Consider the following 23,207-nt stretch of genomic DNA (forward strand, 5'->3'; position numbering starts at 1 on the left):
ATTTCACTCCTACTATTAATTTTAACAAATATCCGTTAATTTTTTAAAAATTGGGGCTTCATGTGCGATTTTTCACCAAATTATATTCTCGGCTCTTCTATCCTTATTTGGTGAAAGTCGCACATTATGTCCCATTTTGATGAATATTTGTTTAAATTTAATAGTGGGGTAAAATTGCCTTAACTTTAATTATTTAGAACTCAAAATGTATTTTTTAAAACTTTAGAGTTTAAGTCATTTTTGAACCTATAGTTCAAGATTTAAATTGCATATCAACCCTTTAATTTTTTTTAATGATTGAGCTTTTTGATGATTTGAGTAGGTTTAAAATCCAGTGAAGGTTCCTCAAAGCCTATTCTTAAGCCATTTTAGGTTCCAAGCTTAATCAGGCAAGATCGGGCCTAAGGTAAAAAAAAAAAAATCTTACATATGAGCTCAGGTTTTAAATTTTTTTTTATAAGCTCAAATATATTTAAACAAAGCTTGACTTGACTTTACTTATTCCTATCCTTAGTTATATATGTGTGTGTGTGTAAAGAGAGTATCGTTGAAGAATTATTGAAATAATTTAATATTTGATATTAAACAAGTAAATATTAATAATTAACAAGTGAAGTTTAAATTTTAATGAGTATGTTCCTCCAATTCCTTATCTAATATTAAATTCTTTCAAACACATTCTTCCTTGGATATATATGGATTTTTTTACCAACCCCTTGCACATATATGGATAAAAAAAGCAAATTTATTCATTGTGCTATAATAAGAACATTTTTTATATAACATACTAACATTTATCATTGTCTTGTATTATTTATGAATAATAATATATTAGATTAGATTCGTGCGTGCATTGAACATGTATATGTTAAAGAAAAAAACCATATTGGCTTTAAACATTAATTTTTGACTCATGCATTTTAAAAGGATAGGTAGATTCACTATGCCAAGAGCGAGGACAATAACTATTATTTTTGTCCATAAGTAATGGTTTTCAACTATCATATATTAGGTCGCCATTTATTGTCCTCCCTCTCATAGGACAGGTAATTGATTGGCATACATACCAAGAATATATCACCATTAAATACTCCAACACGTAAAAGTATAAAACCAACCTTGTTGAGGCACATGTTAAATTACCAAAAATATAAATGATGGTTAAAGCCAATAACTATCATTTTTATGGGGGTTAAAATGATGGGTATTACACATACTGGTCATATTTTACATAGTTTTGTCACCATTTTATGGTATATAATATCTAGTATTCCTTTAAAAAAAGCTTAAGAGTACTATAGTAATATCCTTTCATTGAACACACACACACACCAATGTTATTATTGATTTGTACTTTACTATGAATTTGTATTTTTTACTCCCTCTGTTTAAAAATGTAAGACATTTTTAACTGCATCTTACCCTATAATAAAGTAATTACCCACTTTCAAACTAATCTCATCTTTTTATATATACTCTTATTAAACACCCTACAATAAATATAAAGTCATTATCAATAGGAACATTTTAAAAAAAAGAGGCAATGATTATACTTTTAAAGATTAAAAATATCTTACATTTTTTAACATCCAACTCTTCAAAAAATATTTTATATTTTTGAATGGAGGGAGTATATAATTTCACTAAAATAATAATTTTAAACATCCTGCAAATACATAGATTTAAACATCTTGTAATTTTTAATCTAAGCTGGTGTCTTTTATGAAGATGTTCAAATATTGTTCTAAATATGAATAATCTGCCATCGAGTAATTTATAAATATTTTTTTACGTGTAACACCCAGAGATTTTACCAAAGCTGAGATTAATTCAAATTGGGACTCTCTGAACGAAGTTTACCACCAAGTTGTGCTAACACTAGCATATTATTTTCAAAAATTGAACTCAAAATCTCTAGCAAACCTGGTACAAATGTTATATTTTGTATATTTCAATTTATATGAATAAGTAAAGAATACATGCATATTTGAAAAATTCATGAGCGCTTGAGAAATCTCGATTACCTTGAGTGTAGACAAATGCACAACTCATAGGTCCTCAGGATCTTCAGAGAGTGTAAAAATAATGGAGCAGTAGCGAATGAGTCGTGTATTCGCAGTTATCGACTGATCGACTTATAAGGATCAGATTAGTAATCACCTTATTAAATAAAATAAATAATTAAATTTTTTATCTCTGACTCAGTCAGTTAAGAGACAGAGAATAACAAACAGCTACTGGGTTGTGGGTTAGGCCTCTGCCCATTGGGCTCACTTGTATGGTCCACCTATCACAGTTCACACAAGATCATAAAGACTAATCTGTTGGGCTTATTAATTAATGTTAATCAATAAATAAATATTCCAACATTCAAGAGAGTAGTGAGATCTACTGATAAGGCTTTAAGGGCTAATATTATACTCCTTTTATTAAAAAATATAAAGCATATTTTAAGAGATTGAGTGTTAAAAAATGTAAGGTATTTTTAAATTTTTTAAAATATAATCATTGCTTCTTTTTTTTTTAAATTTTTCTATCGAATAAATTATTTTATATTTATTTTAAGATAAAATATCTTATTAAATAAAGATAAATATAAAAAATAAAATTGGTTTAAAAAATAATTATTTTATTAAAAATAATATTAAATTAAAATGTTTTATATTTCTTAATGAGGGAGTATTTTTTTTTGTATGACAAAACTGGTTGTGTTGTTTGAGTGTCTTACAAGTGGGGCATTAGCTTTTACCTGAAGCTTGCATCGTCTCCCATGATGGAACGTAAATTGTCTAATGCGCACCATGTGCGCAGCATGATCGGCGTGGCTGCCTCGTCAGGACACCAGGGCTAGATTTGAGCGATATAATATTAAGTTTGCATGATTTTTGGGTAAAAGATATATAACATCTATAAATCTATAAATATAATATTAAAAAGGAAATTGAAAACTTGGCCATGACATTGTTGACAAGGCTAACCTTATTGAGCTAGCTGTTTAAGTTCTTTTTTTTTTTTAAAGACTTAGGAGTTTGAAAATTAAAGTACTTTTATGTAAAATGATTTTAAAGTCTTAAAAAAATGAGCTCAGGCTCATATTATTAATTTAAATTTACATTTATTAAATTTAATTTTTAGAATATGCCTTTGTACTTTAAAATTAAGATTTACATGATTTATTATTAATTATTAAATTTTAAACATTATAATTTATACTTTAAAAAATGAATATAAAATATTATAATGCAAAAAAGTAAATTAAAAAAAATTAAGGTAAATAAAAGTGGCTTTCAAGCCCGACCTAAACTTGAATAATAAGAGTTGGGCTTGAAAAATTAATTAATAACTGAGTTTTTTAGCCTAAGTCCACATAGGTAAAGTTTGCTCATTTTTCAACTCTAATTGCTAATACTCCATGCCAATCACAATCATGTATTACTTTAAAAGTATTTTTTATGATTTACTAATAATATGGTTCCCAGCATTGGTATGGTTGTGTGGGTATGTGGCTCATTTTTCCATAGAAAAGGGCTTTTTTTTTTGTTTACAGTAACACATGTAATGATTTATTTACTGAGGATAATTTACTCTTTTCAATTTGTTTTCTGTAGTCCATGTAAGTGGGAACCTCAAATATTGACCACCAATGTTATTTTTTTATTGGAGAAAAATTGATCCCATCAAAGTATAAGTAAATATATATAGCTATCAATAATTATAACTAATCCCCACCAAAAAAGTGTTAATCCTAATAAAATTGGTTATGACCACTTAAATGCGAAATTTGGGGCCTGAATTTCTGTGAATATAAAAAAATATTATTAAAAGAGTTACTCCCATTTAAGTTTGATAATGCTCCAATATAGTATGTGTAATGAAAAAAACTAATATCTTTTGCCCCATACTATTCAGGGATAATCAATAAATTTGAATCTTGGGTTAAAAAAATCATTCATAAGAAATTAAAAAAAGCTTATAAAATGTTTCAAAAATAGAATAGATAAGAAAAGAAGTAAGAAGTGAATTAGTGTCGCCGAGCATGTGAGTACATATATAACCGTATTTATAAGAATTTTTTTTTTTAAAGTAAGGTAGAGATTGACATAGGTAAATAAATTGATTCTAACATATTATTTTTGATAAGCACAGGGAATATGTTCTACAAATAGTAGAAAATTAGAAATTATCTTCCTCAAGCTGGTGAGAATAAACGGTAGAGCTCTCTAGATGTTGTTACTACATACACAAAGGATAAAATTCAATCATGATATATTTGAATTAATGAAAATTTATATTTGAATTTTAATTTAAATTAAATCCTTTATTTAAATATACAAAAAGTTATGAATTTAGATTTAGTTTTATTTCAAATTATAATTTATTTGTAATTTTAAATTTTCTTTATACTTTAATTATCTACAATTTTAATCACTTTAAAAATATTTTTTTACTCTTAATACCTATACGACTCTTGTACCTTTTCTCATTAATTATCAATTAAAAAATAAATTTTTTTAATTTTTAATTTTCATTTAAAATTTTTTAAACTATCCAAAAAAATATTTTAAATATAAGAATTTTAAAGATGAGATTTAAAATGCAATAGATTAAATCTAAAATTTAAATTTAAATCTATTAACTCAAACACTACTTTAAAAAATTCTAACATATTCCAAGCAAAGTCTAAAATTGGAATATAATTAAATTAAATTAATAAGAGAATTGTAGGATTTTTGATATCTTGTTCTTCAAGTAAGAAAAAATTTCATAAAAAAAGTGTGACAAAAAAGAAAAAAGTGACACCCATGTGAGGTGCTACTATCGTCGGGAATAAGGGCCAGATTTGAAGGTTCTGTTTAAATAAAAGTTTAAGTTTTAAAAATAATTTTTTTTAAAAGTAATCAGATTTGAGGGCTTGGCCTTGATAAGCTCTGTAAAAAAAAGGCTCGGACTCGGACCGCCCTTCAAGCCCTATTATATTATTATTATTATTATTATTTTGGTGGAACATATGTTTGAAACTAATGACTTGCTTACTTGATACTACATGCATTATATTATTATTAATTTTAATTTATTCTAAAATTAATTTAATATAATTTAATAAATATCACTATATAGTATAAAATTTTTAATACTTTTTATTTTTCTATAATTATTATGTTTGTGTATTTATAAAAAATGAACTGTTTTTTTAACCAAAATTTAAATTTTATTACTAGACTTCTAAATGTGTATTGTTTAATTTTTAAAAAATTATAAGAATTTTAATTTTTTAATTTTAGAATATTTTAATTAATTTATAATGTTTAATTTTATTTTAATTTTTTATTTTTTAAAAAGAGCTTGCGAACTCGACTCTGAACCCTTTACATTAGGGTTGTGCTTGAGAAATGAGGCTCAGAATGAGAAATAAAGCTTTAGAGTTCAAGTTCTTAAGGGTCGAACCTACAAAGGTTAGATATTTAAAAATTGAGCTCGCCTGTATTTTTAACCCTTGCCACACATGTCCGAATCCAACAAACCTAACCGTAACCCGTTCTCAGATTATCCAACCAACCAAAAAAAGTTCACCGTGCTCCCGGCCCACCGTCCACATGTAAACCATCTCTCCCTCTCTCTCTCTCAAGAAGCCACTCTTGTTTCTTAGCTATATTCCCACCACTCGTTTCTACACACATCTCAAAACCCCTTCTTCTTCATTCCCATTTCCCGCACTCTCTCTTTCTCGCCTCTGAAGTCACTGATCATTCTATCACTTCCCGATTCTTCTATTTATCTCCTTCTTTTCCTGTTCATGGGTTGAGCTGGATTTCTCATTCTTCTTCATGGAGTGGGACAGCAATTCCGATATCAGCGGCGACGAGGATGACAGTTTCATGCTCAACGATGCTGGCCCTCTTCCCTTCCCCGTCGGAAACTTGCTCCAAACGGCGCCGTGTGGGATTGTCGTCACCGACGCACTCGAGCCGGACCATCCTATTATATATGTCAATACTGTCTTCGAGATGGTCACTGGGTATCGGGCAGAGGAAGTGCTTGGTCGCAACTGGTCAGTCTTTGAGGTCCTGCTTGTTTATTTGATTGTCTCTCTTTTGTTTTAGTTACTTTTTATGATCAATGAGTGCGGTTAGCTGCATTTTGCGGGACTTGAAATGTGTAATTTTTTTGGGGAATGGTTTCAATTTCGTGATTGACGTATCGAGATGATAAATCAATTTTGTTTAGATCACTTGTTAGGTTAAGGTTGGGCATTTCCAGCCGAATGATCCTTGCTTGGACCCTAGCCCCTCGAAGTGTCTATAAACGTCGAGCTGTTGCTTCTTAATCTTTCCATCGGATGATGTTTGAGAAGTGTTTGTGCATATGCTGGATTGGATGCATGAGGAAGAATGTTGCTTCAAATTACTGCAGAGCTTTTCTTGAACTGTAGAGCTGAGAGATGAGTTTGGATTGGTTCTGGGTGATATCAAAGAAACACAGTTAGGACTTTAGTCATCAAGGTTGTACAATTCACAATGTGAATTTTGTGATTCCCACGAGTCATAAAGCTAATGATATAAATCGATGGTTATATTGAAAATAATTTTGAATTGGCTATGAATCATGCAATTCGACCTAGTGTGACAAAATTGCATTATTCCATGCCTTAGAAACATGTCAAACAGTAAGTTGATGGACTTGTATTATTTTTAAGGTCCATATACCTCTTATAAGGAAATAAAAGGCGGATATTGCTTGACTTTATTTCAAGAGATAATTACTTACAAATTGATGACTAACAGGCTTCTTTATTACTTATGTTTAAGCATGTTTTTAACTCTTAGGTTATATTTTCAAACTCGAGTATTTTATGCATATGACTAGCATATACATATCTCATATTTTTATATTTGAGGTTACTTTTCAGTTGTCATTTGGTACCTTCTGCAGCAGGCCATTCAAAAGTATGCTTTTTGATTCACAATATTAATCATGATTTGACAACTATGGTTAGCACTATCTAATAACATTCTGTTCTTTTGCTAGGGGCTTTTTAGCCAATAAAGAAATAAATGAGTCCGGGAATGTTTGTAAATAGTATGTTAACTTTGTTGACAAAGCCAGGAGAATTTTTTAACTTTATTCATTAATTGTTATCATATTACTCATGATAAAGCCACCGGTGATAACTTTGAAGGGGATTTATTTAAGAGAGTTGTTTTGAGCATGGGAAAGGAGAACGCTCTTGGTGTGATTTTTATACTACTGCTTTGTTTCAAAATTTCTTGTGATATTCTTTAAATTGTCTTCTAGAAGTTCTTATGGTTATGGGATTAGGGGGAATTGAGTTGGGATGAGCTCTACTTTCATCATTCTTGTGTCCAAGATGGACAGGTCTTTCAGAGTGAAGAATCACGCCTGTCATCCTGATTACCAGGCACATAACTATTTATGAAATCATTACTAAGGTCCTTTTGGATGACACCATTTCTGTAAGTTAAAGTGGTTTTACGGGATGTGGTAAAACCTTAGATGTTAGCCTTGTGGTCAAGGAGGGAGATGATATGTAACTTTTAAGGAATACTGTTCTTGTCTTTAAAGTGGATTTTGTGAAGGCTTAGGGCTGAGATAGTTGTGGTTTTCTTGAGAAGATTCTTGACGGGAGATTAAGGTGGATTTCAGGTTGTCTGCCTGAAGTTAATTTTTCTGTATTTCAGTTGTGATCCTAGATTTTAATTTCATTGTTATATGGGAGCGTGAGGCAGGGGAAATGATAGTCGCAGAGAGTAACTTGAATTAAGAATATATTCAAGGTTCTCACAAAATGTTATTTCAACCAAGAGTGTCCATATGGAGTGGACTAACTCCTGTTTACAACAAATAATATTTGATTTGATGAATTCAAAATTCTATCTATATATAATAAAATGTCCCACTTTATTAGCAACAAAAAGATGATGAAAGATAATGCTAAACAGAAAACTAATCATGTGCAGCCCACCAAGTTGAGTTTCTCCAATATTCTCACGACTCAGTTTCCAAAAGTTGAATTGTTTAAAATCTGCATCTGCATGCTAGCATCATGAGGCTTGACTACTTCATCTGCAGTGCTGACATGAAGCTGGACATGTGGCATGACTACTTTGTCTTTTGTGCTGGCATGTGGTTGGACATATGCCTTCTTCTTTAAATAAATCTTCATAGGCGATGACATCAAATCAGGAAGTCCCTGTATCATTTTTGTTCACTCTAGGTTGTATGCTGATATAGAATAAAGATAGAAAAGAGAGGGAAACAGAGGAGACAGGGAAATAGAGGAAAGGGAGATAGAGAGAGAGAACACTCAATCCATTAATCTCATAAGCCCTGGCTACAAATCAACCCAAGCCTTCTATTTATAGCTCAATATTTCTCTATAACCCTATAACTACCCCAGCAGATATGCCAACTAACTTCTCATTTCCTTCTTTATTACATACCACATGCTTAGTCATCTCTGTAAGGATTTTTGGCTTTTATCCTTACTTAATGGTCCATTCTGAAATTCTTTATTTTCCAACATGCCATTTTGTTGCGAAACTTTTAGTTTTGGTGGAATTTGAGTGCAGAAATCTGTTGACTACAACTTATTTGGTTTGGTGTTTTTGTGAGTTTTTTCCCCATCTCATTTTGGGTAGTGTCCATACACTTGTTTCTACTGGCCAAATATATTTAACTCTTATTTCTTGTCTCCTTCCCAATCGTTGTGAAGGATGAACTTGTTCCTTGATTTGCCCTTTTGGAAGCCCTTATCTCCTTTATCATCCGATTAATACTAAAGATAGGTTTGTAGATCATCTAAAACTCTTCCTAGATTTGTGTTTGTCTAGATATATAAGCTTCAGTCAATGTATTTCAAACGCTTTGATTGACACCTCCATTTAATATCATTTGTCTAGAATATTTTGAGACTTGGGTGCAATTTCTACTTTTTTTGTTCTAAAGGGTTTTTGCTGTAGTGAAGAGGTGAAGTTTTATGGAGGTGTGCAATGTTTGGAGTTCTTTGGTGAATTTGGTTAGAGTGAACTGGTTGTATTTTCTCGGATAGAAATGTCATGGGACAAGATCAGTGCTGTGAAATTTGCTACTACCTTCATATAACCCTGTTCCTGATTGTACAGTTCAAATTGTAGGCCTTTTCTCACTGGAATGTAAAAATCACTGATCCAATAAATTGACCAAAGCTGGTTATGTTGCTTCCCCTATCAGAGGTGGTTCCTGCCAGAGATAGACAATTAATTCTCAAGTGATCAATATTGGAGATGTTTTATCATGGCAGGCTCTCATTAAAGTGCTACTGGAAAATGGGAGTTGATTGGAAAAGGTGAGGTAACAAGGAAGACATGCATCACCAGGGTATTCTTGAACGCTGGTCTGTGTAACAGGCTAACAGCCCTCAGTCAAAGTTGGGGTGATCAATTTGATGAAAATTTCTAGTGGACCCAAAAAAATGGAAAATATGTAAAGTGAAAATGAGTGGCTTATGTAGTAGGGGGCTGATTTAAAACAAAATACAAATCAAAGACTGAAATTGATTTTGTGTGATCTGCTCTATCAATTTGAGAGGCTTCTTGGTATGTGATTTCTATTGAATGATGCATTCCACATCATAATGGTTCTTGCAATAATTATTGTGTGTCAAGCCTCTGATCTGCTGTATTGGAAAGGTACAAAATAATGATCACCTAGCGATGGCTAATTGCTTTTTGGGTACTCATCCATTATGGCGAAAATTGAGTATGATGGTGATATGTTTTAACTTTTAACTGTACATGGTTACTAGTTTTGACCTAAAATGAATTCTGAAACTCTACTTTTGAAGAACCAATCATGGCATTGAGTGTTAATGTGCAGGAGATAGTGGACTTGTTACTCAAATGGTTATCTTTTGAAAATGAGAGTGGTAGCTTTGCTAGTTCAACTAATATCTCCTAATAAGATGACAACCTCGTAACTTCATTATGGAATAAGTTGTTTGGTATTCTTTGCGAGAGTTATGTATTCTTCCTTCCGAATTAAATCTCAATCATCACTGTGCATCTGCATTTTGTATTTATTGTAGAGATTCTTCCATCTTTGTAAGCAAGTTTAAGTCTTTAGTTGGATAGAGTTTGATTTTTTTTTTCTTCCCCATTTTGCGTATCTTTATGAAAATACGCCTTATAATGCCTTCTTCTTCTTCTTCTTTTGTGTGGAGAATTTCACCCTAATCCTACACAACACAATTAAATATCTTAAGATCCATAGACAACTGAGCATAGCAAAATGACTACTAAGTAGTTATCATATTGTTATACTCAGTTGTCAATGAACTTTTGTTATTTAATTGTATTGTGCGGGACCTAAACGAAATTCTCCCTTCTTTTTATGCACATTGTCATTAAATTATGGGTGCTTTGTATTTGAATTTAGGTTTGCCTTGTGTTTTTTGTTGTTTGAATAACTAATGTGAGAAGAAGCATAAAGAATGATAGAATCCATTTTTCTTTTCCCCCCCTCCTAAAAAAAAAAAGAAAAGAAAAAAGAAGCATGATATCAATGATTAATAGATCCACATATTGGAGTTAGTTTGTCACGTAGTTGTAGGAACTAGGGATTAAACCTTGAGTTTGGACCCTAAAAGATAAAGAATATAATGTCTTAACAGTAATTCATATTAATTTTGATTTTCTATCTTATCATCCTGCTATTTTTTTCTTAACATATTGTTTCATAAACATACTGAGAAGGGTTAAATACTGGGGGTGGTTAGATGCTCCCAAAATTTATTAGGTCAGATTAGTTCCTGGCTTGTAACTCTTGGTATGGGGTTCATTTGCATTATAATTTTGGAGTTCTTAGGTTATTATGTTTGTACAAGCAAATAATCAATAGATTCTTTCCCTGTTGTGTCTGTTTGGTGACTTGAGATACTATTTTTTATAATTTAATAATTTCAATCTTTATTGCAGCCGTTTTTTGCAGTATCGAGGTCCATTTGCTAAGAGAAGGCATCCATTGGTGGACTCAGCAGTAGTTTCAGAAATCAGGAGATGCCTTGAGGAGGGGATCGAGTTCCAAGGTGAGTTGCTGAACTTCAGGAAAGATGGATCTCCACTGATGAACAGATTGCGGTTGACACCTATATATGGGGATGATGAGACTATAACACATGTCATTGGAATTCAGTTCTTCGCAGAAGAAAACATTGATCTTGGTCCTGTCCCAGGTTCTACAATTAAGGAACCTGCTAAGCCATCTGATCAATTTATTTTTTCTGCCCTTGCCTCATTACGTCCTCTTCCAACAGGGGACCGTAATGTTTCTCGTGGAGTTTGTGGGATATTGCAGTTGAGTGATGAGGTGTTGTCTCTGAAGATACTTTCTCGCTTAACTCCAAGAGATATTGCATCGGTTGGCTCTGTTTGTAGGCGATTGTATGAGCTAACAAGAAATGAAGATCTTTGGAGAATGGTATGTCAAAATGCATGGGGAAGTGAAACTACACGTGTTTTAGAGACTGTGCCTGCTGCAAGAAGACTTGGATGGGGTAGGTTGGCAAGGGAATTGACAACTCTTGAAGCTGCAGCTTGGAGAAAGTTGACTGTTGGGGGTGCTGTTGAACCCTCACGCTGTAATTTTAGTGCTTGTGCGGCTGGCAATAGAGTTGTCCTATTTGGTGGTGAAGGGGTTAACATGCAACCTATGAATGACACCTTTGTGTTAGATCTCAATTCTAGTAATCCTGAGTGGCAGCACGTCCAGGTGAGCTCTCCTCCCCCTGGTCGTTGGGGCCATACACTTTCTTGTGTTAATGGTTCTCATTTGGTTGTATTTGGAGGCTGTGGAAGGCAGGGCTTGCTCAATGATGTGTTTGTGCTGGACCTGGATGCAAAGCCTCCCACTTGGCGTGAAATTTCTGGATTGGCACCCCCACTTCCTAGATCATGGCATAGCTCTTGTACTCTTGATGGAACTAAGTTGATAGTTTCTGGTGGCTGTGCAGATTCTGGAGTGCTTTTGAGTGATACATTCCTGCTCGATCTGTCAATGGAGAAACCTGTTTGGAGGGAGATACCAGTTGCATGGACCCCACCATCTCGTCTGGGCCACAGTCTGTCTGTTTATGGTGGCAGGAAAATACTGATGTTTGGGGGTCTGGCCAAGAGTGGGCCCTTGCGGTTCCGCTCTAGTGATGTATTCACAATGGATTTGAGTGAGGAGGAGCCATGTTGGAGATGTGTAACTGGGAGCGGGTTGCCTGGATCGGGGAATCCTGGGGGCATAGCTCCTCCACCTAGACTTGATCATGTGGCGGTCAGTCTTCCTGGCGGGAGAATTCTGATATTTGGAGGGTCTGTTGCAGGTCTTCATTCTGCCTCACAGCTCTACATCCTGGACCCAACTGATGAGAAGCCTACTTGGAGAATTTTAAATGTGCCAGGGCACCCTCCAAGATTTGCTTGGGGACATAGTACTTGTGTTGTTGGAGGGACAAGAGCTATCGTACTGGGTGGTCAGACTGGAGAGGAATGGATGCTAAGCGAGCTCCATGAGCTTTCTCTGGCCAGTTCTTTGACCTAAAAATCTAGTGAATAAACAAACTGCATGCTGTAGTGAAGGGAAATACCATGATGCGCTGATAAGAAGTTGTGAAATCATTCCAAGCATCAATTGTTGGCATAGGTGTTGGTTGTTCTGATAACTCCGGACAAGCAAGGCTTTGGTCAGAACGTTTGTATTCTTGTGTTAAAAATGCATTTTCATGTATATGTTTAAGTTCTGGCTCGGAGAAGAGCTTGTCACGAGTGACATGAGACCTTAATTGTTTTTTTCCAAGGGTTCTGTGAGACGTTGCCCGTCAGAACGTACAATGAAATATTCTTCTCAATTAGATCATTGTTAGTGTCTGATAGTAAGTAGGGTATATTATATGTCATTAGAGTTAGTTCTCGCTTCTTTCCCTGTGTTGTTGTATAGGTGGAATTCTGTAAGTCGAACAATGAATTGGAGGGGGGAAGTCCATGTTCATAGGAAGGTCATTAAATTGGGTATTTATGTTGTTAATGTGTTTGAATGTGGATAGAAAGACCCCCTATTTTGGGACAAGAAAACTAGTGGAAGATTTGTGGTGAGTCCATATCATGTTTTGCTATTTTTCTGGGGTTATGCAAACGTATTATTGTTATTGTTTTTAATAGGTAAATCTTGTTATGGGAGGCAACATTCTTGATGTTTCTATTGTGCAGTTTTGTGGTGCATCTGACGTGGTAGTGTCTTGTTGGATGCTCATTGATTATGATTCCAAAGTAACGTGAGGCTACTTTTTTCTTAAAAGTTGCTAAAACCCGTTTCCATTAGGTTCTATAGTTCACTCCAAGTATAGATTAATAACTACAATTTTAATTTGAGTGACGGTTTCTACTTTCTAGTTTGTGGGAAGTTATTCAATAAGATTATTGAATTCACAAAATTCAAAATCAAAAGCTTGCAATCTAACACTGGCGTCATTGGTAGGGTCATGTTTGCAAATCACTCCCATGTCTCTAACTCTACATTTTACTAGTTTAAAGTGTTAATATTTGCTAAAATTTAACAAAAAATATTAAAAAAAAGAATATTTTGAAAATAAAAAAAATTATATACTTAATCAGTTAATCTTATACCTTTAAAGTATTTGTTTTCAATTAAATCATGTAATTTTTTTATATATTATTTATTTTATGTTGATTTAATTGGACAAAAAAAACTATAAAAAATAAAAATAATTCAATTAAAACGATAATTGTTATTGAAGGAAAGAAAAATTAGAAAGAGTACCAATTCTTAGAAAAGTTAAAATGGACATGATTTTTTTTTTTTGCCGACTAAATGGATATGATTATCCATTGATTTTTTTTAAAAATTAATCATTTAATTTTTATAATTTTAGCCCAATTATAATTCAATTTCTAAATATTAACTTATTGTAATTTTATCCTTATAATTTTAATTTGGTTGTAATTCAATCCTAAACTTTAATTCTTGTAACTCAATCTCTATAATTTTAACCATTTAAAATATTAATTCTTATTTAATCCTTATAATCTTTATAAAAATTAAAAGGATTTATTAATTTAAAATATGAGTTTTAAATTTTAACATAATTTTAATCTTTATAATTTTATTTTTTAAAATATAAGGACTAATATTTTAAATAGTTAAAATTATAAGAATTGAGTTATAAAAGTCAAAATTCAAGGATTGAATTATAATTGAGTTAAAACTAAAAAAATCAAGATATAATGAGTTAAAAGTTTAAAAATTGAGTTATAATTAAATTAAAATTTTAAAAATCAAATAATCAATTTTTTTATTTTTAAATAAATAAAAATAAATAAATGAGACGCGACCTTTTAATGATAAATTCACTGGACGCGGGCATTCATCGTTTCCGTGCTTGAAGAATATAAGAAATTAAGCACGAGAAAATGAAAATGACAGCAGGGGCGTTAATTATTGCCTTCAAATTTTCATTCTTATTTTTTGAGTTCTAAAAAATAATGAACATTAAAATTAAAATTAAATTAAAGTACTTAGAAAGACAAAGATCTCGCGACTTCCTGCGTAGTTGAGCTGCGTGCATTGTGCAGTTCAGTGTTCACTTCCGAGCTCGCTTTTGCAGCTACCCACTGAAGCCCCATCCAGTCCCTCCCTCTCCCGCTTACTCTTTCTCTGTCGGAGCCATTTTCTTAGAAGTTTTCAATCTTTTTCTCACATTTCTTTCAATTTCACTTCAATGGCTATCAACAGAGAATCCACTCCTCCGCCTGTGATCGGCAAAATTGGCCCTTACACTGTTTTCGTGACGCCACCTTCTACCCCGAAGCCCTCCGACGCCGTTTTGGACTCGCCGAAGAAGATTGTGCCTCCGCCGGTTCAGCCTCCGCCTGTTCAGTTGGAGAAGTCCGTCTCTGCGAATTCTGTAGCAGATGGGTCTGTTCTGGGGTTTTTCAAGAATGCTGTAACGAGGGTGCAAACTGGTGAGTAGAACATTTTGAGCAATGCTTTGGCCTTTCTGTTACTTTGATCGTTGTCGATGTGGAAAGAAAATGAAATGCAGGCAAAATTGTTGGGAAAGAGACTCACAGATGGAAAATAGAAGATAATCAAGTAAAGCCGTCTTAGTCGGTCGATGCATTTAAAATATTTAAGAGTCTGACACTCGTAACCTGATGGATCTGAATTTTGGTTAGTGGGATGCCTGTTGGTCCGTGAAAGGGAAAAATGCGTGTAGATTGATCTTTCCGTCACAAGGCATTTATTTTTTTAGTTTTTGTTCCAGTTTACTGAGATATTTTTAATGCTCTTGTAGTTGCTGACAGTAAAAAAGGTCACGCATGAGCTGATTGTTGGGTTGTTCTTGTGGTCTTTCCAAGTTATTGAATGACTAGGTTTGGAGAATTTTAGTAGGATGTATTATAACTTTATAGGTACCCTTCTATTTTTTGAGAAGATAATATAGTTGTGAAAAATGGACACAGACATATAGATAAGGTATGTCAAGGTTTTGGCGTTCTACTTTTTTCCTGATGCTGGTTAACGTAGTGGCGGGTACTTTCTATTTTCTATATCCGGTGTTGTGGATCCTCATGTAATCTGTTCAATTAGGTTAGCTTTCTCATTTTTATTTAAGAAAATACTGGGAAATAAATCTTTTATTCAGGTTTTTGCGTAATCCTCTTGTCTATTCTGGGTAAGTAAACTCGTTAACTTTTCCTTGTACAGCACACTCAAGTTTGGATGATCATTTAGCACGGTGGTTTGGGTTGGATCAGTCAAAGTACCAATGGGCACTTGATGATTATTATGAAAGCAAGGGAGTGGTAAGCAATTAATTGATGCTAATTCTTTCATACAGCTAGTTTTATATGCATCTGGAAATTGGATACTCTTATAGTTTGATTAACTTGTTTTCATGTGGTTCCCTTTGGTTTTTTTGCATATGTGCTGATGTGGATATCTTGCATGTGTGTGTGTGTGTGTGTGTTTTTAAATGCTGTCGCATTAAATACCTTTCCTACACGAGTTTTGCATCTCCTCATGGGGGCCTCTAATTTTCTTATGGTTTCATTAATTTGTTTTGATTTGGTTCCTTATGTACAAGTGTTTTGATATGTCTCTTTCTTATGCATATGTTCTTTTTAACAAATAATGTTTCATCCAGTATTTTTTTTTTTTTTACACGGGCTCTGCTCATTGGGCCCCTCTAATTTCTTGTATGGTTCCATTACTTCGTATTTATGTGCTTCCCTCTGGTTTATGAAATTTTGGAATCAAATGTATTCGATATGCTGTATGTAATGAGTCCAGACTCTCAAGTTTTGAGAAGTTGTGCAATCTCATTTCAGAAGCTATACAAACAACCTAATGTTGTGTTTCGTTTGATGAAAAAAAGAGGTATTGAAAAGGAAAAGCGACTTGACTGCCTATGAATTGTATACCACCGGTTCCCTCATTTTTTTTTCTTTTTTCTTTTGACAAGACTGTTGAGGAGGTTTTATCCCCCTTCTCTGGGTGCTTCTCAGCATTGTGATCTCTCATACCCTTAACTTTTTATGGTTTCCCTTGCGAACTTGTTGCCTAACTTATTTGTCTTTGAAAGAAATAGCGAATACATCTTCCAAATCAAGATGCAGCAGTATAGTGTTGCATATGCTAAATTATGATGATGATCTGGAAGGTCGACCTCCTTTATAGCAAAGTGGATAAGTCTTCTCTTTTTTAGGATTTTTCTATTTAAAGAACTTCATTGTCAACAAGAAATTCTCTCCTAGATGATGTGAACACATTTTCTGAATTGTCATGTTTATGACATAGCTTCCCTCGCTCAAGGGTGCAACTGAGTTTTGTGACTTGACTTGCACAACACTAAGTACAAGGATGAATATATTCTTAAAAAGAGCAACATTGTCAAGGTTTAAAAACTTGCAGTATTCTACGTTAGTCACTGTCTCTTTCCCTATGCGTCTTGCATCCACTATGGGTTGGCTGAGTTCAACACTACTTTAGAAATTTGGTTACTGGAAATACTCACGCCATGTTGTGGAAAAGAGTTGAAAATATCTGGGGCCATAAAGGATTTTTTTTCTTTTTTTCTTTTGGGTGGAATTTTGTAAAGATGACTGTTCCATCATTTTCCCTATATCATATCTGACAATTTATATATGTATATTTTATGCAAAATGGAGGTTTGCTAGGATGCCCTGCAATTTGGTTTTATAGGAAATCTATGGTCATAGGGTTCATAACTAGTTTTAAATTCCATTACCATTACAAGGAATAACGAATGCTGTTAGTCTTTATGGTAATTTCATGTTTAAGAACGACAAAAGAGGGAGAGTCTCTTTCTCAAAAAAGATGGGGTTTGCCTTTTGTTGAAAAAGAAATGGACTAGAGGGGATTAAGTTCTTGGGGAGAGAAAAGGCGGGGGGGGGGGGGGGGGTACCCTGACCAAAACATTTCATGAGATCTTGCATCCTGCTTTGAATCAGCTGTCCAATGGGAATTTCATATCATTACGCATGGAGGTTATAAGACTTAGAGGACTTGTTGAACGAGACATTTGAGTTAACAATATATCCAAAAGTTTGGTTGTTGATAGGGCACAAAGGCATTGTACAATTTAGTGGGATAAGACTTATTGTTATTGTTATTGTTATATGCTTGTAGGCTAGAGGACCTGAATATTAATGTGATTTGGCCTCACGGACTCGATCCCACTCAGCAATTAATAATTTAATATATTGTGCATCTTACTTTGATTCAGGAACAAGGAGATATTAAAATGAAGGAAATATCAAGCAAAGTACAGAATGTTTAAAGCATATTGGGCTGGTAATTTCCTTAATTTGCCATATTTGCATCTCTTGAAATGTTTTAGAAATTTTCTTGAATTGTTGAGAATTGGAATTGGCATGCAGGGTTTATCAGAAATGAGGTATATGAACACCCGTTTTGAGTATATTCCTTTATACGTGCGGACTGGAGCAATTAAATTTGGTATGTCAAATGGTTCTTTGACCTTCATCGTCCATAGATGTCATGGTTGAAATCGAGGGCTCTTTCCCAACTCCAGCGGCCAAGGTTGATTATTGCAGTTAGTTGGATCCTGTAATTTTGTTATCAAGTTATATATTATTCTAGACGGTGGGATTTTGTAATTTTATAATCAAGTTGTAACCTAGGTCAATTTTTTGCCCCCCCCCTCCTTCCTTGTTTGTGCCATGTTTTTGGGTTCTGGACTTAGATTTGTTGATGGATTTGCACTTTATTGAAAACTAAAAAGGTTATAGTTGCTTTGTCATGGTGGCCAAGTTTTCAAATGTTTAATTCAGGCATGCATAAATGAATCTTCGGCCCCCTTAGGCCTGTCAGGTTTCAATTTCCTTGCTAGTTGGTTAAAAAATAATAATAATAACAAAAGTTAAAAATCTGCTTGCTCTTTTCACTCACGTCCTTAATTAATACTCATCATTTTTCTTAACTCTATGTGGTAAGGTGAAATTTTTTTATTAATTCGTTAGAGGCATTTTTTAAAAATATTAATTACTTCTAAAGATGCGAAAATTGTTTTATATGCTTCTTTTATTTCCTCTTATAAGGCACTTATTATTACTTTACTAGAACTAATATTAATATGTCTTAAAATTCAATTTTATTCCTATTAAAATTATGAAGAGAGAGATACATGGACAAGATATATGATAACTAAATTAAATTTATGATAGAGTAAAATTAGAAAATGGTAATAATTAAATTTATGTGTGTTATATTAATGATTAAAAAATCTTTCTTGAAGGTACTTCATAATAAAGATTAAAGTGAGTATAAAAGCACCACACCCACTAAAATTGTCTTAGGGGAGGGAGCATTGATAGTGATTGCTTTATATAGGGTTGTGTAAAAGTTTTTTAATTCTATACAATATAGTTCAACTTGTACAAATTAAGTCCAGTCCGGTCTTGAAAAAAAATTGTCCTGAAGGATTAAAAAAATTAATGAGATTGAACTTCATTTTTGAGTTAAACTAAACAAGGGATTGAACTTTTAAACTACTTAGTTCAGTCCAATTCTATAAATTATTTTAACAAGATTATAATTATAATTATTTTTAATATAATGATAATTATAATGTGATGTTCAAGGAGCCCACATACTTCATATCAATAAGGATAGAACAAACCTTGTATTTAAGTGTCAATATGAGAAATCTATCAATTGTTGAAGATTGAACCTTTTGAGCTTCTAAATGTGCGTTGCTTATAGAATTCATGGTTCTGGATATTGTCTGAACTTGTGATTTGGAATTTTGGATACTGGATACTTATTTTGAAATGGTCATATACTATTTCCTTGGATGTTGCTTCATCATCATCATCATCATTATTTGTGTTTTATCCTTGTGAAGTCATGAATTTTGAAGTTTGTTAGAATGTTATTACAAATTTGAATCATTTGAATTTTACCTTAAATGCTTTTTGTTCTTGTTGGAGATTGTTATGATTTTATTATAATTAGCCTTTAATATTTTGTGATAAACTTTATATGCTTATAAATATTTTTGTTATTTTAATTGAGTTTATTAAGTTATAATAAATTATTGCCTCATAGAGGAAAAAAGGCAAAAAAAGTAAAGTGAAATATTGAGCTATCAAAACCAATTTTGTAATCCTATAGATTAAGTTTGGTCTCGTTCAACTTTAAATTAAGCCTGAATTAGACCACATTACAAGTTGTCTAATACAATTATTTTTATAAAAGAAACTGGATTTCAGCTTAAGCCGAAGTCCTCTCTTGTCTATTCATTGTGTGGCCTTGAGTTGGAACAAGGTTTTGTGTACTGTTTCCTCAAACAGTAGGGAATCTAATGACAGATGAATCAAACAAATAGCTGTGAAATGCATTGTTTAGAGGGTAAATACCCCCCACAAAAAAGGAAAAAAAAAAGAAAAAAAATCAAAGTATAGGCTTGGATTATTCTATTTAGTTTCTCTCGTCTCTTTTCTAAATTTAAACGAACTTTAAAATTTTAGAAATCCACTTAATCTGGATGAAAGAAATATGCAGACATACTTGATAAAATTTACACAGTCGGCAAACCATACAATTAGAAAGAAAATGATATAAAACATGAACGTGTGAACTTCATTCCTCTGTTTCTTTATTTTTCCCCCATCGTCTCTATAACTAACTCACATTTAATTTGGAATTATTTGTTTTGGGTCTGAAATATTTCACTAATCCTTAGAAAGCCATGTTTAACCGGACTAATCAAAGTCTCTCTTGGATTAATCTTCAATTACTCAAATGCGTCCAAAAAACAAGGACCATTCTTCCAATTGGGAACTTAAGATTGTTCACCAGATATTCCATATGGAATCAGCTCCAAGATTTGCATATATAAATATTATACTGCATTTGACCTCTTTTTCAATGACTTGTTCACGCTAATTCTTTTTATTGCTCATCTCCTCATCTACGTCAGCTATGAACGAAGAACATGTACTCGGAGAAGCAAAGGGAATCCTCATCGTCAGCCTCACCTTCATCCTCCGTATGATTTAGAGCTCTTATTTCTGCATGTTTGGGGTTGAATTGTTATGTTAGTCTTTTCATTTTATTTATTTCGGGTGGGACACGATATTGATTATCTCTTGATGATAGTAGATTAGTAGATATTAATTTTTGCCGGAGTACTGAGAGCAAATGATAGATTCGCTCTGATTAAGTTTGCTTCATACATAAATATTGAGTATTAAACATTTAATCATTTAGTTAAGAGACAGCATTCGCTACTACTCACATCAACTTACAATAGTCCTTAATTTTTCCAGCTCCAGAGGCAAAGTCTGAATTTTCCAACGGTTTCTTGTATCTTTATAAGCAAACCTCAAGTCATCCAAAATTTGTGTCATGTTTTTGGGTTCTGTAGGTTATGACTATTGATGCATTTCCACTTGACTGAAAACCCAGAAAGATTATAGTTGCCGAATCAGCATAGAGGCTGAGAACTCTAATGCAGTTGTTCATGTTTATATCTATGTATTTTTTGGCCCAAGCAAAGTTCTTTATGGTTAATTTAAGCCAGATTATATTTTCTGATATCCCTTGGGACTGTAAAGGTTTAATGATAACAAAAATCAATGCTTTAGTTAACTAGCTTATTATGCATATATACAATTCAATCAAGTGGATTGTTTTGACGATAATCAATTTGATTTTTTGTTTTTTTGTCAACAAACTATAGTAAGTTACCTTATTTCAACTTCTTGCCAGCGCAAGTCTTCTTGTTCTTCTATTGCAGTTGTGGTTGCTCTGAAAATAGCAGTAGCAGTAATTATACCCAGAAAATGTATTGGCAGAAGAAAAAGCAATCCTGTGAAACCAGTTACTTCGGACACCCAGTTTCTAACATACACGATGGATAGGTTTCTGAATGATATGGAAAGAGAAAAGCCAATCAGATTCACCTCATAACATCTAATGCAAGCAACAGACAACTACTCCAACATGTTGGACTTAGGAGGTTTCGGATCAGTCTATAAAGGAACCTTCAGTGATGGAACTACCGTGGCTGTGAAGGTTCTAAATGACACTTCGGATCACCAAATAGAGGAACAGTTCATGGCAGAAGTGGGTACAATTGGCAAACTTACATTTAAATCTCGTTCGCCTCTTTGGATTCTGCATTGAAAGGGATATGAGATCTCTAGGTTTTGAATACATGAGTAATGGTTCTTTTGTTAAGTATCTATTTCATGAAAACGATACCTTAAATTTTGAAAAGTTTCATGAGGTTGCTGTTGGAATAGCCAAAGGCATTGCATATATGCATGAAGAGTGCCAACAAAGAATAATCCATTACGACATAAAACTAGGAAACATCCTTTTGGACAATAATTTCTATCCTAAAGTTTCTGGCTTTGGTTTGGCTAAGCTTTGTAAGAGGAAAAAAAAAAAACTCATATTAGCATGACTAGATGTAGAGGAACTCCTGGATATACTGCACCAGAGCTTTACATGCCATTTCCTACAACTCACAAGTGTGATGTATACTGCTTTGGAATGTTGTTGGAAATCATTGGCAAAAGAAGAAATCTTGATAGCAACATTCCAGAAAAGTCAAGAATGGTTTCCGATGTGGCTTTGGAAAAGATTTGATTGCAAAGAACTAAAAAAGTTGATGACAATGGATTGTGGGATAGAGGAGCAAGATAAAGAGAGAGCAGAAAGAATGGTAAGGTCAGTATAGGTCTGAATCAAGATCTCTTATGAGTGTTGTAATAAAAATATTGGAGGGTTCAATGGGAGTCCCAGAATCTTTGATTAATCCTTTTTAGTATCTGATGGATAGTGGTCATCATCTTCCCACACAACATCCAATTCAAGCAACACAGCAGGCTGATGCCAATTTTAGTGTTGGCACCTATGCTGCTACTATCATGAGAAAGTTTGAGATTGCAGTAGCTTCAAGCAAGGATTAATGGGATGCGATTTCCTAGTGATTTTTGATTCCATTGGATTTCCCTCCTTTTCATATGTAAAATAATATCTTTATGTTTCTACAAAACATTTTGGGGTAAAGGGAAACTTTGATGGTCACATGTGGCTTTATAATTCTAGATGCTTGACTTGATTTTTGTTGGAGTAGGGTTGCTTTTTGGAAAGGTTGTATGTATGGAAATATTAATGCATGGACAACTGTTGACATAATTCCTACAAGGCTGCCAACATTTTGTTAGATCAAGTCTTAAAAAAATAAATATAAACAATGATTAATACAGGATTTTATTAATTCAAGTTGTTATGAACAGTTGGAATTCTTGTTATTTAAATAAGTGATTGGAAGTTCAGATTTCAACTCATATATGCACAGTAGTTCAGTTAAAAAGAGCATATTCTTCTCAAGACACCATGAAAGATAATGATTATTGCGGCAAAGTTTATTCCTTGATCTTGCGCTTACCGAAAAAGATATTGGATTTTGTGTTCTTTTTTCCCCCTAAAATTATGTACCCTTTGTTTTACTTTTCTCTTACCCTTTGATTGAAATATAGAAAGATTATATCTTCTTTACCATCGTGGTTGGTTTTCTAATGCAACTGTTTATGCTCTATTTATTAGTTGTTAGTTGATTAAAAAATAAAAAAAATTCAAAAATTATAAAA

The 23,207-nt window shown here is 33.1% G+C and overlaps 2 protein-coding genes and 1 pseudogene across 2 annotated transcripts; all 3 read left to right on the forward strand.

Annotated features, from left to right (window-relative positions):
• The first annotated feature begins 5,634 nt into the window (after positions 1–5,634).
• On the forward strand, positions 5,635–13,138 carry LOC129320328 (adagio protein 1-like). The gene is made up of 2 exons (XM_054965726.1): positions 5,635–6,049; positions 10,971–13,138. The coding sequence occupies exons 1-2, from the start codon at positions 5,826–5,828 to the stop codon at positions 12,580–12,582; spliced, it is 1,836 nt and encodes a 611-aa protein (XP_054821701.1). The 5' UTR covers positions 5,635–5,825; the 3' UTR covers positions 12,583–13,138.
• Positions 13,139–14,593: 1,455 nt separating this feature from the next.
• Positions 14,594–18,343, forward strand: LOC129320709 (uncharacterized). The gene is made up of 4 exons (XM_054966270.1): positions 14,594–15,020; positions 15,766–15,863; positions 17,807–17,874; positions 17,961–18,343. Exons 1-3 carry the CDS (start codon positions 14,777–14,779, stop codon positions 17,858–17,860), a joined length of 396 nt encoding a protein of 131 aa, XP_054822245.1. The 5' UTR covers positions 14,594–14,776; the 3' UTR covers positions 17,861–17,874; positions 17,961–18,343.
• Positions 18,344–20,651: 2,308 nt separating this feature from the next.
• Positions 20,652–22,610, forward strand: LOC129319389 (G-type lectin S-receptor-like serine/threonine-protein kinase At5g24080; annotated as a pseudogene).
• Positions 22,611–23,207: the final 597 nt, after the last annotated feature.

This window comes from Prosopis cineraria, unplaced genomic scaffold, assembly GCF_029017545.1.
Source record: "Prosopis cineraria cultivar Desert tree isolate PC_DT_omini unplaced genomic scaffold, ASM2901754v1 PC9, whole genome shotgun sequence".
NCBI classification, from domain to species: Eukaryota; Viridiplantae; Streptophyta; class Magnoliopsida; order Fabales; family Fabaceae; genus Prosopis; species Prosopis cineraria.

Bases quoted from the DNA above. Each gene is read 5' to 3' on its own strand.
- LOC129320328 (XM_054965726.1), top strand. From the start codon at position 5,826: ATGGAGTGGGACAGCAATTCCGATATCAGCGGCGACGAGGATGACAGT. The intron at 6,050-10,970 runs GTCAGTCTTTGA...TCTTTATTGCAG, and splicing joins GAAGTGCTTGGTCGCAACTG to CCGTTTTTTGCAGTATCGAG.
- LOC129320709 (XM_054966270.1), top strand. From the start codon at position 14,777: ATGGCTATCAACAGAGAATCCACTCCTCCGCCTGTGATCGGCAAAATT. The intron at 15,021-15,765 runs GTGAGTAGAACA...TTCCTTGTACAG, and splicing joins TGTAACGAGGGTGCAAACTG to CACACTCAAGTTTGGATGAT. The intron at 15,864-17,806 runs GTAAGCAATTAA...ACTTTGATTCAG, and splicing joins ATTATGAAAGCAAGGGAGTG to GAACAAGGAGATATTAAAAT.